This window comes from Gigantopelta aegis, chromosome 7, assembly GCF_016097555.1.
Source record: "Gigantopelta aegis isolate Gae_Host chromosome 7, Gae_host_genome, whole genome shotgun sequence".
Classification (NCBI taxonomy): Eukaryota; Metazoa; Mollusca; class Gastropoda; order Neomphalida; family Peltospiridae; genus Gigantopelta; species Gigantopelta aegis.
The window spans coordinates 4,531,446-4,547,929 of record NC_054705.1 but is presented as its reverse complement, the minus strand read 5'-3'; the positions used below and the strand labels follow the sequence as shown (position 1 = coordinate 4,547,929).

At 38.7% G+C, this 16,484-nt stretch overlaps 2 protein-coding genes across 2 annotated transcripts in view; both read left to right on the top strand.

Annotated features, from left to right (window-relative positions):
• LOC121377801 (kelch-like protein 3) overlaps nt 1-16,484 on the top strand; it is a 69,353-nt gene that overhangs the window by 45,161 nt on the left and 7,708 nt on the right. The window lies entirely within an intron of this gene.
• LOC121377567 (kelch repeat and BTB domain-containing protein 12-like) lies at nt 1,869-10,782 on the top strand. Its single transcript, XM_041505614.1, has 2 exons — nt 1,869-1,978; nt 5,253-10,782. The coding sequence occupies exon 2, from the start codon at nt 5,267-5,269 to the stop codon at nt 6,872-6,874; it is 1,608 nt and encodes a 535-aa protein (XP_041361548.1). The 5' UTR covers nt 1,869-1,978; nt 5,253-5,266; the 3' UTR covers nt 6,875-10,782.

The window sequence follows — 16,484 nt, the reverse complement described above, 5'->3', positions numbered from 1 at the left end:
AAGACAATACGTCAACATTAACAAATGTTTAACATCCAGTAGCCGATAATTCATAAATTTATGTGCTCTAGTGGGACGTGAACCCATATACGTATGAATCACGTAGGATATTTCCTCCCACAACTCTGAATGCAATACATCCCTACTCTCTAAGTTGAAAATCATATTAACATATACAACTCCCACACCCTCCTACGTAGTGCTTATGTCCTGATGCCGGAACACTTCCTCCCACAACTCTGAATACAATACATCCCTCTAAGTTGAAAATCATATTAATATATACAACTCCCACACCCTCTTATGTAGTTGTTATCATCTCTGAATACAATACATCCCTCTAAGTTGAAAATCGTATTAATATATACAACTCCCACACCCTCCTACGTAGTTGTTTTGTCTGACGCTGTCGTACTCTTCCTCCCACAACTCTGAATACAATACATCACTCTAAGTTGAAAATCGTATTAATATATACAACTCCCACACCCTCTACGTAGTCCCTATGTTCTGACGCCGGGACATTTCCTCCCACAACTCTGAATAAAACACATCCCTCTAAGTTGACAATCATATTAATATATACAACTCCCACACCCTCCTACGTAGTGTTTATGTTCTGACGCTGGGACACTTCTTCATACAACTCTGAATACAATACATCCCTCTAAGTTTAAAATCATATTAATATATATATATATATATATATATATATATATATATATATATATATATATATATATATATATATATATATATATATATATATATATATATACAACTCCCACACCCTCCTACGTAGTGTTTATGTTCTGACGCTGGGACACTTCTTCATACAACTCTGAATACAATGCATCACTCTAAGTTGAAAGTCATATTTATATATACAACTCCCGCACCCTCCTACGCAGTGTTTATGTTCTGACGCCTATTAACAGTCGTGGCCAAGTAACAACCGTCAAAAAGACCTTTCGGCCCTGATATATCTGTATAGAAGTTGGTTGCATTTTTTGTGGGGTTTTTTTTTTTTTTTTTTTGTTCGATGTTTTGTTGTGTTTTGTTTTTTGTTTGTGTTTTTTATGTACTATGCAACCAACTCACCAAAGACGTTGAAACGCTAGCTAAGGACGGATTTATATCTGATCACAGGACGGTATATCTTCATGTTTCTTGAATGTTCTTGAATATTGTCTTAAATTAAACGATTTAAGATAATATATTTGGTTGTATTATATATGTGATAGAGACTGGGCGGTAACTACACATTTACATCAGCCAACCCCTGACGCGATAATGTTTCGAACAACCCTAGATATGACGTCACGGTATCGCCATTGACCTTCCAAACAAATGAGTCGCCAGTGTCGTGACTGTCTTGTGGAGTCCATTTTGTCAGGTATTATCTCTCTTTGTGTCCTATAGGTAAGTAAATGTTGTATTAAAACAAATCACTATTGGTACATAAAACTTCTCTTACCTTTGCTAAAAAATGCACTGTTCCACATATTGTGAAGCACATACCAAGGTCTTTGATATACCAGTCGTGTGGCACAGATAGCAGAGGGTCGAATACAGATAGTAATGTAGGTCAGTATTTATATCGAAAGGTAGCAAGTCTCGGTATGAGCATTTGTAGCTTACTGTATCGCCCGTTCGCCATGACAGCTGAAACGGAAGTTAAGAGCGGTTCTATAGCAGATCATAGGAGAGGTGTGAGAAACGCCTGAATTATCCTTGCTTGTTGGGTCTCCTTGATTGCTATGCCCCAACACAGACACGCTTTCTCTTTCAGTCTGTAGATGGTAGATACTGGGAAATAACTTGATCGTATCATTTACAACCTCCACCCGGTGACACGACACCGCCTAGAACATCCCTAGCAACCTGGTCACGCTATTGTGATCGACATTTCTAACAACTGGGACACAAGTCTCGTGACGGCCATTCTGTCAGGTGTTCTTTCTCTGTGCGTTGAAGAGTAAGTAAATTATCAATATATATTTTCTTATGAGTCACCAGTATAGTGTTAACTAGTACATAAAACATATGTATGTTTAATAATAATAATAAAAAAACACTATGACGAGTTTAATATTTACAAGTGTGGCAAGTACACAATAAAAACGCTTTGACGATCAATAGTTTATTGTCGGGCAAGTATATTTAGAGCACAACGTGTAGGTTAGGTACTCTAGTCGTAAGCTGTTGATTTATTATCACATATAACACGAATAGAGCTACAGGGCATACGTGTCTTCGGGGTTGGGACATACATTCTGGCGACCAAAAGTAAATGTGTTTTTGTTTAACGACACAAGTAGAGCACATTGATTTTATTAATCATTGGCTACTGGAAGGAAGGAAGGAAATGTTTTATTTAACGACGCCTCGGGATGTTCTGCGTGTATCCTCTCCGACAATTCGTGCATGCAGGTTTCTGCAGCCTCATGGTCTCTTCTTCCACCCCGGGATGCTCTGCGTGTATCCTCTCCCACAATTCGTCCATACAGGTTTCTGCAGCCTCATAGTCTCCTCTTCGACCCCGGGATGTTCTGCGTGTATCCTTTCCGACAATTCGTGCATGCAGGTTGCTACAGCCTCATGGTCTCCTCTTCCACCCCGGGTTGTGCTGCGTGTATCCACTCCGACAATGCGTGCATGCATGTTGCTACAGCCTCATGGTCTCATCTTCCACCCCAGGATGTTCTGCATGTATTCTCTCCGACAATTCGTGCATGCAGGTTTCTGCAGCCTCATGGTCTCCTCTTCCACCCCGGGATGTTCTTCGTGTATCCTCTCCGACAATTCGTACATGCAGGTTTCTGCAACCTCATGGTCTCCTCTTCCACCCCGGAATGTTCTGTGTGGTTGATCCCAGGGTTAACTAATAAAACGGTCATTGCACACTGGTGTCTATATTGTGTGGATTTATTTCTAAGATAGTTGATATCTAGGCTATATTATGAAATTGTTATATCGGACAGGAGGTTACACAGATGAGATTCACCAGAATTCGCTGATGCTTTACTTCATTTTAACTTTAGTTCCGTGTGTATAGCCAGTTAGGACACCTTAATTCGCTAATGAGACAAAACACTATTTCCTTCAGTCTTTTTGAAAACATTCTTTATTTCCTAGCTTGATGCGCGGCGGGCTCATTTGGCTATTTCTTGTTCTAGCCAGTGCACCAAGACTGTGGCATGTGCTATCCTGTCTGAGGGATGGTGCGTATAAAAAGCCCTTGCTACTAATTGAGAACTGTAGCAGGTTTCCTCTTTAAAACTACATTATTTCAAAATTACGAAATGTTTCACATTTGGACATTAGAGTCTTAGAGAGGAAATCCTCTATATTGTTCCAGTAGTAGCAACGGATATTTTATGTGTACTATCCCACAGACAGGATAGCAGATACCACGGCATTTGGTATATCAGTCGTGGTTCACTGGCTGAAGAGAGAAATAGCCCATTAGGCCCACCGATGGGAATCGATCCCAAACCGATCGCGCATCAAGCAAGCGCTTTACCAATGGGCAGCGTCCCGCCCCAAACATTAATTAAATATTGGATAAACAACGAGTATTTGTTAAATTTTCGACAAACAACGAGTACATGTTATATATTTGATAAACAACGGTCATTTATTAACAATATTGTTTAAATTTGGGATAAGCCACGGGTATTTATTAAATTTTGGATAAACAACGAGTGGGTTTTAATTTTTGGATAAAGTACGAGTATTTGTTAAATATTGGATAAACAACGAGTTTTTGTTAAATATTGGAGAGTACGAGTATATGTTAAATATTGGATAAACAACGAGTATTTGTTAAATATTAGAGAGGAGATTCGCTAAATGTGTACATTAATAGCAAGGGATCTTTTATAGGCACCGTCCCACAGACAAGATAGCACATACCACGGACTTTGATATACCAGTCGTGGTGCATCTTAGATAAACAACGACGAGTGTTTATTAAATATTAGGTAAACAACGAGTTTTTGTTAAGCCATACATAAATAAAGAGATTTGTATTTATCAATTCACGGATGAATAACGCCGTGGCGGTATTCATTAATGTGTTGTGGGGTTTGTTTTTTTGTTGGGGGGGGGGGGGGTTATAATAATAATGAATGTGTAACGAAACCCCACCACAAAAATACACATCGCCTATTGGGAGGGAAAGAAGGAAATGTTTTATTTAACGACGCAATCAACACATTGTATCTACGGTTATATGACGTCGGACATATGGTTAAGGACAACATAGATATTGAAAGAGGAAACCCGCTGTCGCCACCTCATGGGCTAATCTTTTCAATTAGCAGCAAGGGATCTTTTATATGCACCATCCCACAAACGGGATAGTACATACCACGGCCTTTGTTATACCAGTTGTGGAGCACTGCCTGGAACGTCCCGCCCCTCGCCTATTGGGTGTCAGCTGTTTTGTTGTTATTGTTGTTATAAATATCGTGTATTTATTAAGTCCTGGATAAATAAAACCGTTTTGTTTATTTTGTTTAACGACATCACTAGAACACATTTATTTATTAATCATCGGCTATTGGATATTGGATATCAAACATTTGGAAATTTTGACATATAGTCTTACAGAGTAAACCCGCTACGGATAAATATGTCGGACCAGTATTTATTTAACCAGTATTTATTTAACCAGTATTTATTTAAACATGTATAAATAACCAGTTCGTGTTAAAGTGACATTTTCTATATTCTGAGAACATTGTGATTGAACTTTTGACCATGTTTGTTTTCGTGTAATATACCTAAGCTGTGATTTGCTGTATACACATGAAACTGCGTACTACTTATATTAATTATTAATTATTTTTATATATTGGGTGCTGTGAACAGGAAATGTTTTATTTAACGATGCACTCAACACATTTTATTTACGGTTATATGGCGTCGGACATATGGTTAAGGACCACACAAATATTGAGAGAGGAAACCCGCTGTCGCCACTTCATGGGCTACTCTTTTATATGCACCTTCCCACACACAGGATAGCACATACCACAGAATTTGATATACCAGTCGTGGTGCATTCGCTGGGATGAGAAATAGCCCAATTGGTTCACCGACGGGGATCGATCCCAGACCGACCGCGCATCAAGTGAGTGTTGTACCACTGAGCTACGTCCCGCCATTGCTGTGAACATGACATGTCATCAACATCACTTGTGAGCTTGAGTTTCTTATGTTATCAATGTTTTGTTTCGTTTCAGTTCATTTGTCTTATATGATGGAGAACGCTCAAGCACAACTCCTCGCAAACATCCATGAAGAGATTGCAAAAGGTGCTTTCACTGACATACAAATTATATGTAAAGACGGAACAACGACCGGAAGCCGTATCGTACTGGCGGCGATGTCATCATATTTCCGGGCCATGTTCTGTTCTGATATGGCAGAGAGTCAGACGGGCGTCTTGAACCTTCCCACGGTGTCTTTGTCGGTGTTGCAAGCTATCGTCAAAATGTGTTTGTGTGGACTTAATCTAGTGAGTGAAAACAACTGTGTGGAGGTATTGGATGCTGCTGAAATGATGCAGCTTGAACACATCAAAGCCATCTGTGACATATTCCTGAAGGAAAGTCTCACACTGACAGCTGAAAACTGTTTAAATTGGTGGAGACTTTCTAAACTTTACAATTTCCACGATGTGTCCAACCGATCATTTTCCTGTTTGGCTGACGAGTTTGATGATTTTGTTGAAACAGAAAACGTTGTTCAGCTGTCAAAGGAAGAACTTCTGGAAATAATTTCAAAAGAAGAGATGGAATGTACAGAAGACATCATTCTGAAAGGCGCCATGAAGTGGATTGAGTATAATAACCCGGATCAAGATGATGTCAAACTGATTTTTGAAAACGTACATCTCGAAATTGTTGATTCACAGTTTCTGATTGATGAAGTGCTGTTTTCAGATATTGTTTGTAAAACCAAATCTGTCCAAGAAATGATAGAAAAAGAGTTACATTCACATCGACAAGTTACAGCTAGTTCACGGGTCAATCTCAAGATACCTGACGTTTTTGTTCTCCAACATAACCAGACGTCACTACTGTCTTGTTTCACGTCAGACAACAAGTGGGAAGACGTCCCACCAGCCCCAGTAGATCCTGGATCTTTGTATTCAGCAGCAGTTTTGAACGACAAGATCTATATCACTGGTGGTTATAACAAGAAGAAATGTACATTGATATATAACACCGCGAGAAAAGTGTGGATAGTTGGTCCAGACCTCACACATGAACACTACTGTCACTGTATGGCCACAGCTAACTATAAAATGTACTCGATAGGTGGTTACTATAGCAACACAATAGAGGAATTGAGCGAGAGTGAGACACACTGGCAGGTTGTTGGAGATTTGAGATCGAGCCGATATTATGCTTTCCCTGTTACAGTTGGTGAGAACATTCTCGTTATGGGAGGAAACACAAACTCAGCCGGATCAAATGTTATCCAGTGTTTTAACACCACAACTCACAGCGTCAGTCAGCTGAACACAAAGTTACCTTGTAGGTCTGAGTTACTGAGAGGCTCTGTTCACCTCCCAGATGTTTATCTGTTAGACTACGACGGTCACGTGATGCACCTCCAGGTCACCAACACAGATGGAGAAATCAAGATTCAGGTTAAATCCACAAAACAATGGAAATCATTTGGATGTGACATTGGTGTAGCACACCGGTGTGGTAGTTTGCTGTGTTTTACAGAAGAAGGAATCGGCGAATTCAACCTCGCTGAAGGTAAAGAAGAACAGAGTACATTCCCTAAGTCACCTAGAAGTGGCGACGTGTACAACGTGTGTTCTGTGTCCTGTGGGAAAACATCGCGATGATTGTTCATTGATTAATCTCAATGAGAGAGCTTGCGTCGTGCTCTGAGTGAAAATGAAATGATTTCTCTGTGGCCGTAGACGTATACTAGCTGTATACATTGTTAAGCTCCAAACAGACACGGTCTAACAAACAAACACTGTCTGAATATTCAATAATGAATGATAATGCAGGAGAAGAACTGAGCGAGAGTGACAGTCACTGGCAGAGTGTTGGAGATTTTGGGATTAAAAAGTTTTCAGGTACCCTTGGTGAGAACATTCTCGTTATGGGATGAAAAATAAACTTGGCTAAATTAGATGATATTCAGTGGTCAATACCAGAACTCACACTGTCTTGTAAGTTAATTTGATGTTAATCTGCTAGATCACGACGGCCACGTGATGCACCTCCAGGTCACCAACACAGATGGAGAAATCCAGATTCAGATTAAATCCACAACGAAAGGGAAATTATTATTATTGTGTTTTAGTATAACACACTAAGACGGAAGCTTGCTGTATTTTACAAATGGTAAAATTCAATTTCGCTTAATGCATTGAGGAAGATAATACATTCTCTACGCCTCTCAGACGTGATCCAGTGTACAACGGATCTGCATCGTCAACACTTGATTGGTTCCCATAAGCACTAGATGACCTTGTATCCTGAGATAATCTTAGTACTAACAACAAACTTGATTAGTACCCATAAGCGTTAGATGACCTTGTATCCTGAGATAATCTTAGTACTAACAACAAACTTGATTAGTGCCCATAAGCGTTAGATGACCTTGTATCCTGAGATAATCTTAGTACTAACAACAAACTTGATTAGTACCCATAAGCGTTAGATGACCTTGTATCCTGAGATAATCTTAGTACTAACAACAAACTTGATTAGTACCCATAAGCGTTAGATGACCTTGTATCCTGAGATAATCTTAGTACTAACAACAACCCTGCTGTACGAACTGTGACGTGGATTCATTAGTGTTAACGTGACAGCTCGCCATGTATCTTGAGACGGTCCTAGCACTGCAAACAAATGCACTCAACATTTCATAAGAGTTGTTCATTAATCTCAGTGTGATAGTTCGCTTTGTCGTCTGAGACAAGCTTAGTACTAAACACAACTACTGAACATACTGTGCGGATTGTTCACTGATAGTAGTGTCTGCGTGAGAGTACTACAGACGAAACTAATGAGCACGCTGTAAGAACTGTTCATTATGGTCTGAGACAAGATTAGCACTACAAACTTAATTACTGAACTGTGTGGATTAATCACCGATACTAGTATTTGTGTGAGAGTACTACAAACAAACCCAACGAGCACGCTGTCAGAACTATTTATTATTATGTGTGCAGAGAGAAGTGGTGAAAGAAAAGTGTTTTTTTCCTAGGGAAAGAAAGAAAACATTTTTTCCCCGTAGATAAGCTTTGACGTCATAAACAGTGTTTCACTATAGTCTGTTGGTTGTGTGTAAGAATAGCTTCATTGGTGGAAGTCATGTTAACAAGTAACTTAGTCTTCAGCTAAACAAACGCCATAGCTATGATGCCACGCTGCCTCGTGTTGTTAAGTTGCAAACATATTTTCAACAACAGTATCCTTCGAAAATCTTCGATGAAATTATAAATATCGAAAATAATAATAGTAATATATAGAATACCCAACTCACTACTCGGCAATACCATTTATCTTGCACGAGTGAATTGGTTTAAAAAATATTTATTTGCAGATCAAATTTGGGATTGGCCAACAGGCAAGTGCATTATAGTGCACGAGTGAATTGATGATATCCTTCCCTCGCCAAAGGTTCGCTAAGGACAACATCAGTTCTCTCGTGCAAGATAAATGGTATTGGCCCGTAGCTTGTTGGGTATTCTCTAATTTTGAGACAACCTTAGTACTACAAACAAAACTGCTGAACAAACTGTGATAATTTAATTATTCATTGTGTTGTTTTGGAGCTCACAAGGTGTTCGGACAGACAAGCTTAGTACTACAAACAAAATTACTAGAGACACAATAAGGATAGTTCACTTTCTAATGTTAATAATAATCTTTGTATCACCACAACAACTTCGCCAGTTTTCTCAAAATTGAGTGAAAGGTTTAATGCATATTCTGATGTATTGTATCAAGACTTAAGTGCAGGTCCTGTCATGTCTATTGTATGATACTATTAACCCCGACCCGGAGTTGGTCACTGGTGAAGTCAGAGATCAAATCCGGGATAGGCGTGCCTGAACCTTAAGTGGACAGGGGCACGTAAAAAGAGTACCCATACCCATGATGCTATTGAGTCAACCCGTGCGTTCAGGCGCTTTTCCTGTGTATGTTGTATGACTTCAACCAGTTCTGGGTTTGAATCAACCAAAAGAAACCCCAGTAAATTCTAATTTCAAATCTAAAAAAATTGTAATATAGTATAACTCAGTTACGACTTCTTTAAGGTGTCTTGTTTCCACAGTGGCACGTGAATAGATTATTGTATAAAATGTATGCAATTTCAAACCTTAGTTTGTGCGAAACTATTGATATATTTTGAAATGCAATGTGCCAGTAAGCAGTAAAATATGTTCTGCTTGTCTGTAGGTTTGCGATGCACAATATCAACAGTATTATACACTTATTGGTGTGTGTGGAAAGATAAGGGCAAGGTGGGCCTATAGATAGGTTGTCATACAGCGATTTCATTAAAATCAAAATCGGCCTCGGTGGTGTCGTGGTTAGACCATTGAACATAAGGCTGGTAGGCTCTGAGCTTGGTACAGCCACCCACCCAGAGCCAGTTTTAACGATCACTGGGTAGGTGTAAGACCACTGCACCCTATTCTCTCTCACTAACAACTAACCCACTGTCCTGGACAGACAGCCCAGATAGCTGAGGTATGTGCCCAGGACAGCGTGCTTGAACCTTAATTGGATATAAGCACGAAAATAAGTTGAAATTAATGAATGAAATATTATGAAATATAGTTACAAAATAACCATGAGATTGCGTCTTAAATATTCGTTGTAAATTGTCTACATGAGTTGGTGCGAGGATACTTGTTTGTCGTGCAGAGGTTCCTAGGATCAATCCCCTTGCGTGGACGAACCCATGTGAGATTTTACACGTACAGTCGGTCTTCCACAATTATCAAAGGAGATCGTTATAGATTTTACATGTTTGTATCTAACAATATCATTTACAAATAATCTGCACAAAACGACATTTTAGTTTGGAGTGATAGTATTTTTTATATTCTTGCATACTATGTACATTTAATGTTTAAAAAGACAGTACACGTCTTAACATGATAACAAGCTGAATTGTTTGCGGAAACATAACACAAAAATATATTACAAACAGTTCGAGAAACGTAAAAATAATGTTAAATCAGAACTCAGTAATGACGACTTTTATAATCATTTTCTAAATCTGGCTTTAAACGAATCAACAAGTACCGGTGAAGTAGATAACTTTTTAACGAGTTATTATATCCTTTATACTGATGACGCAGTGGGTAGCATATTAGATAGTGGCATCGCCGAGAGTAAAATATCGAATGCATGTGGCTATGATGGTCTTTTAAACAATTAGTTTATTAATTATATGAATGTTTTAATGCTATGTTTGTTGATATTGTGTAATACTCTTTTTAAATCCGGTCGTTTCCCTCATAGTTGGTCAGCTGGATGTATAGTGCCTGTTTATAAAAAGGCAAATCCCAACAACACGGATAATTATAGAGGTATTACTCTTGTTAGCTGTCTAGATAAATTGTTCACCAATATACTAAATGAAAAATTATGTAATTTTGACATGGAAAATAATATTATCACTGACGCCCAAGTTGGTTTTAGAAAGCAGATATCCACTGTGGATGCAATTTTCGTTTTACAGTCCCTAATAAATACTGTGTGTAAGACACGAAAACAGCTGCATTGTAGTTTTGTTGACTACAAAAAAACATTTGACTTTGTAAATAGACAAAATTTATGGTATAAATTAATTAAACAAGGCGTAAGTGTGAAAATGTTTGCTATAATAAGGTCGCTATATCAAAATGTTTAATGTTGTGTAAAATATAATAATGTAACTTCTGACTTCTTTGTACGAAGAAATGGCTTATTTCAAAGAAAAGTGTTATATTGTTTTCCATGTGTGTCAATGATTGTGAAATGCAACTAAAATCGGACAACTGTCCTTATATCGATATACAAATGTTAAACATATTCCTGATAACGTACGCTGATGACATGATTCTGATTTAACTGTCAATACAAATAAAACTAAACTGGTTCCTTTTAGAAACTGAGGTAAATTACGAAATAATGAGAAGTGGTACTTTAATGAGTGTGAACTAGAGGTTGTAAATGAATTTATTTATCTTGGCGTTTTATTTTTCTATAATGGTAAATTTGCACGTACACAGAAATGATTTGCAGAACAAGGACGCAAGGCATTATTTTCAATATTGAATGTATGCAGGAACAATTTCTTCTATATCGAAACAATGCTTGCTGTTTTTGATACATATATTAATTCTATCCTTAGTTATGGTGCTGAAGTTTGGGGCTTTTATTCGTAAAAGATTATCGGATGTAATAAAGGTAACGTGTAACGAATTTGTTTACAGCGAACAGGGAGGTGCTTCAAGTAACAAGGAAATATTGGATACAATTATGTAACATTACAAATGGTATTTTAAGAGGTATGCATGAAGAAATGGCACAATATAACGATTGTTGGTTACTGAACATTAGGCAGGAACTGTATTCATTATATGTGGAATTTATCGTATGTTGACGACATTATCTACATTGTAATTAAAGAAAGGATATTAGATACTTTTAAGCAATTATGTTGCAGCAAAAGAATGACAACGCCTAAAGGACTTTTATATCAGCATTTATTAAATTAATTTAGACTACAAACATATTTAAGATTCCCAATGGAAACGCGTTCTACAAATGAAATATGTATGGTTAGAATATGCGCTCATAAATTAAATGTCGAATGTGGCAGACATTGGAACATTGAAAGATCAGAAAGAATATGTATTCTGTGCAATGCTAATAATACAGAAGATGAATGTCACTTTATAATAGTGTCCTCGATACAAACATTTACACTGTAAATATATACAAATGTTATAAGCAGCCAAGTGTCTATTGTTTTATACAGTTTTTAACCACCGGTAACAAAAAATAACTGAGTAACCTAGGAAAATATTCAGTGCAAACTAATGCAATTAGAGATTGGTTAATGCAGGATAATAGTTAATGTAATAAATGTAACTTTTGTCACTGTATTTGTCCATGATTATATATAAACCACACCAACCATTGTTTTGCACGTGTATATTTTGTATAACTATGTTGTGTTATTTATGTTATGTATTCAGCTGATGAGTTGTAAAACTAAAGGCAAATAAAGACCTTGACCTTGACCTTGAAACTGGTGGTGTTCTAGTGGTCGATGCTAATTGCAAACTGTTTGGCTAGGATCTACCGATGTGATGATCGATTATCAAATTCACAACCGACTGAACGTAAATATGTTGGTTTAAACAATAGTTATTGCCGTTCAAAAACAGCAGCGGTCTGGGGATTGGCCAACAGGCATTAGCCTCTTAATTGGATATAAGAACGAAGAGAGAGAGAGAGAGAGAGAGAGAGAGAGAGAGAGAGAGAGAGAGAGAGAGAGAGAGAGAGAGAGAACGAATATAAATATTTGTGGGTGTGGGTTTGGTATCATGTTTGGTATAAAGAAAACACATAGGATGTATATAAAAAAAAGTTTGTTTTAATAACACCACTAGAGACATTAATTTATATATCATCAGCTATTGGATGTCAAACACTTGATAAGTTTGATATATTCTTAGAGAGGAAGTCCGCTACATTTTTCTTTTCAGTAGTGGGAAGAGATATTCTATATGATTATATAGGTGAAATATCCCAACTGATAAACCGATGGAGATAATGCGTAGGTAAAAGGAGCATGGCAATAGGTGCATGGTTGTTCAAAACATTGAATTCACGTAATTATTCCTGACTTAGTCAGTGGATCCATTGGACTATTGTTTTGATCTAGCCAGTACACCACAACCGGTATAACAAACGCCGTGGTGTATGCTACCCTGTCTACGGGATGGTGCAAATAAAAGATCCCTTGCTACTATTGGAAACAACAGCTTGTTCTGAATGTGCACGTAAAACCCTATCACATGACACGACATAATGAAAACATGACATCCAGTAGCCGATGAGTCATAAATCGATGTGCTCTAGTGGTGACTTGTTGGCAGTTCTGGGACGTGAAGCCATAGACGTATGAATCACGTAGGACACTTCCTCCCACAACTCTGAATACAATACATCCCTCTCTAAGTTGAAAATAATATTAATATATACAACTCACACACCCTCCTACCTAGTTGTTATGTCTGACGCCGGGACACTTCCTCCCACAACTCTGAATACAATACATCCCTCTCTAAGTTGAAAATAATATTAATATATACAACTCACACACCCTCCTACGTAGTTGTTATGTCTGACGCCGGGACACTTCCTCACACAACTCTGAATACAATACATCCCTCCAAGTTGAAAATCATATTAATATATACAACTCCCACACCCTCCTACGTAGTGCTTATGTTCTGACGTCGGGACACTTCCTCCCACAACTCTGAATACAATGCATCCCTCTAAGTTGACAATCATATTAATATATACAACTCACACACCCTATTCCGTAGTTGTTATGTCCTGACGCCTATTAACAGTCGTGACCAACTAACAACCGTCAAAAAGACCTTTCGGCCCTAATCAGTCTGTGTAGAAGTTGTGCCCATTTTTTGTGGGGTTTTTATTTGTTGTTGGGTTTCCTTTATGTTTTTACTTTGGGTGTTGTTGTTTGTTTCGGGGGGGGGGGGGGGGGGGGGGGGGGGTTGAGGACTCGTTTTGGGGTATTTTTTATTTGTTGTTGTTGTTTTTGGGGGGGTTGCTTTTGGATTTTAAAAATTATTTATTGTTTTATTATGTACTACACAACCCACTCAACGAGGACGTTGAAACGCTAGCTAAGGGCGGATCTGTATCTGATCACAGGACCGTATATCTTCATGTTTCTTGAATGTCCTTGACTATTGTCTTAAATTAAACGATTTAAGATAATATATTTGGTTGTATTATATATGTAATAGAGACTGGGCAGTAACTACACATTTACATCAGCCAACCCCTGACGCGATAATGTTTCGAACAACCCTAGCAATGACGTCACGGTATCGTCATTGACATTCCAAACAAATGAGTCGCCAGTCTCATGACTATCTTGTGGAGTCCATTTTGTCAGGTATTCTCTCTTTGTGTCCTACAGGTAAGTAAATTTTATATTAAAACAAATCATTGTGGGTACGGTGCATACAACTTTTGTTACCTTTGCTAAAAAAAAATGTATTGCCACCACATATTGTGAAGCACATACCAAGCTCTTTGATATATCAGTCGTGTAGCACAGATAGCGATAACGTTTCGAATGGCCCTAGCAATGACGTCACGTTATCATCATTGACATTTCAAACAACTGGGTCACCAGTCTCGTGACTATCTTGTGGAGTCCATTTCGTCAGGTGTTCGCTCTATTTGAGTCCTACAATGGCGGGACATAGCCCAGTGGTAAAGCACTCGCTTGATGCGCGGGCGGTTTGGGATCGATTCTCGTCATTGGGCCCATTGGGCTATTTTTCGCTCCAGCCAGTGCACCACGACTGGTACATCAAAGGTTGTGGTATGTGATATCCTGTCTATGGGATGGTGCATATAAAAGATCCCTTGCTGGTAATCGAAAAAGAGTAGCCCATGGAGTGGCGACAGCGGGTTTACTCCCACAGTATCTGTGTGGTCTTTAACCATATGTCCGACGCCATATAACCGTAAATAAAATGTGTTGAGTGCGTCGTTAAATGAACCATTTCCTTCCGTGAATCCTACAGGTAAGTAAAGTTTGTATTAAAGCAAATCACTCTTGGTACATAACACTCATGTTACCTTTGCAAAAAAATACACTGTCACATATTGTGAAGCACATACCAAGGTCTGATATATCAATCGTGTGGCACAGATAGCAGAGGGTCGCGTACAAATATTAATGTAGGTCAGTATTTATACTGACAACCAGCAAGCCTCATTATGATCATTTATAGCTTATTGTATTACCTGTTCACCATGAAAGCTGAAACGCAAGTTAAGGGCGGTTCTAGAGCAGATCACAGGAGAGGTGTGAGAAACGCCTGAATTATCCCTTGCTTGTTGGGTCTCCTTGATTGCTGTCCCCAAACAAAGACACGCTTTCTCTTTCAGTCTGTAGATGGTAGATACTGGGAAATAACTTGATCGTATCATTTACAACCTCCACCCGGTGACGCGACACCGTCTAGAACATCATTAGCAACCTGGTCACACTATCGTGATGACATTTCTATATTTTCTTACAAATCACCAGTGCATTGTTAACTAGTACATAAAACATATGTACGTTTAATAGGACCCATAAAACACACAATAACGAGTTTAATATTTACAAGTGTGGTAACTACACAATAAAAATACGTTGACGATCAATATTTTATTGTCCGACAAGTATATATAGAGCACAACGTATAGGTTAGATCAACTTGACTCTAGTCGGAAGCTGTTGATTTATTATCATATATAACACGAATAGGGCTACAGGGCATACGTGGCTTCGGGGTTGGGTCATACATTCTGGCGACCAAAAGTAAATGTGTTTTTGTTTAACGACACCAGTAGAGCACATTGATTTTATTAATCATCGGCTACTGGAAGGAAGGAAGGAAATGTTTTATTTAACGACGCACTAAATACACTTTGTTTACGTTTATACGACGTCAGACATATGGATAAAGACCACACATATGTGTAGAGAGGAAACCCGCTGTCGCCACTTCATGGACTACCCTTTTCGTTAGGGGTCTTTTATATGCACCATCCCATAGACACGATAGCACATAGTGAAAGTTTTACCACTGGGCTACGTCTCGACCCTTATTCTCACATATAACCCGAATAAGCCTGCAGCCGGCCTCGGTAGGGTCGTGGTTAAGCCATCGGATATACGGCTGGTAGGTACAGGGTTCGCAACCCGATACCGACACAGACCCAGAGCGAGTTTTTACTACTAAATGGGTAGATGTAAGACCACTACACCCTCTTCTCTCCCACTAACCACTAACAATTAACAACTAACCTACTGTCCTGGACAGACAGCCCAGATAGCTGAGGTGTGTACTCAGGACAGCTTGCTTGAACCTTAATTGGATATAAGCACGGACATACGTTGAACTGTATGAAATGAAATAGGGTTACAGGGCACATGGCAGCCATTGGTGGTCGGCGTAGGGTCATGCATTCTGACGAACAGTCCAGAGGGAGGGAAGGGGTAGGCAGGGAGGGGTGTCAGCCAAACAAAAATAATAATAATACAATTGTTTTTTTTTTAAATGGGTACTGTTGATGCGTGTTATACGCTCCGGGACAATTCGTGCATGCAGTTTCTGCAGCCTCCATGGTCTCCTCTTCCACCCCGGGATTTTGGGGTATCCT

Bases quoted from the DNA above. Each gene is read 5' to 3' on its own strand.
- LOC121377567 (XM_041505614.1), top strand. From the start codon at position 5,267: ATGATGGAGAACGCTCAAGCACAACTCCTCGCAAACATCCATGAAGAG.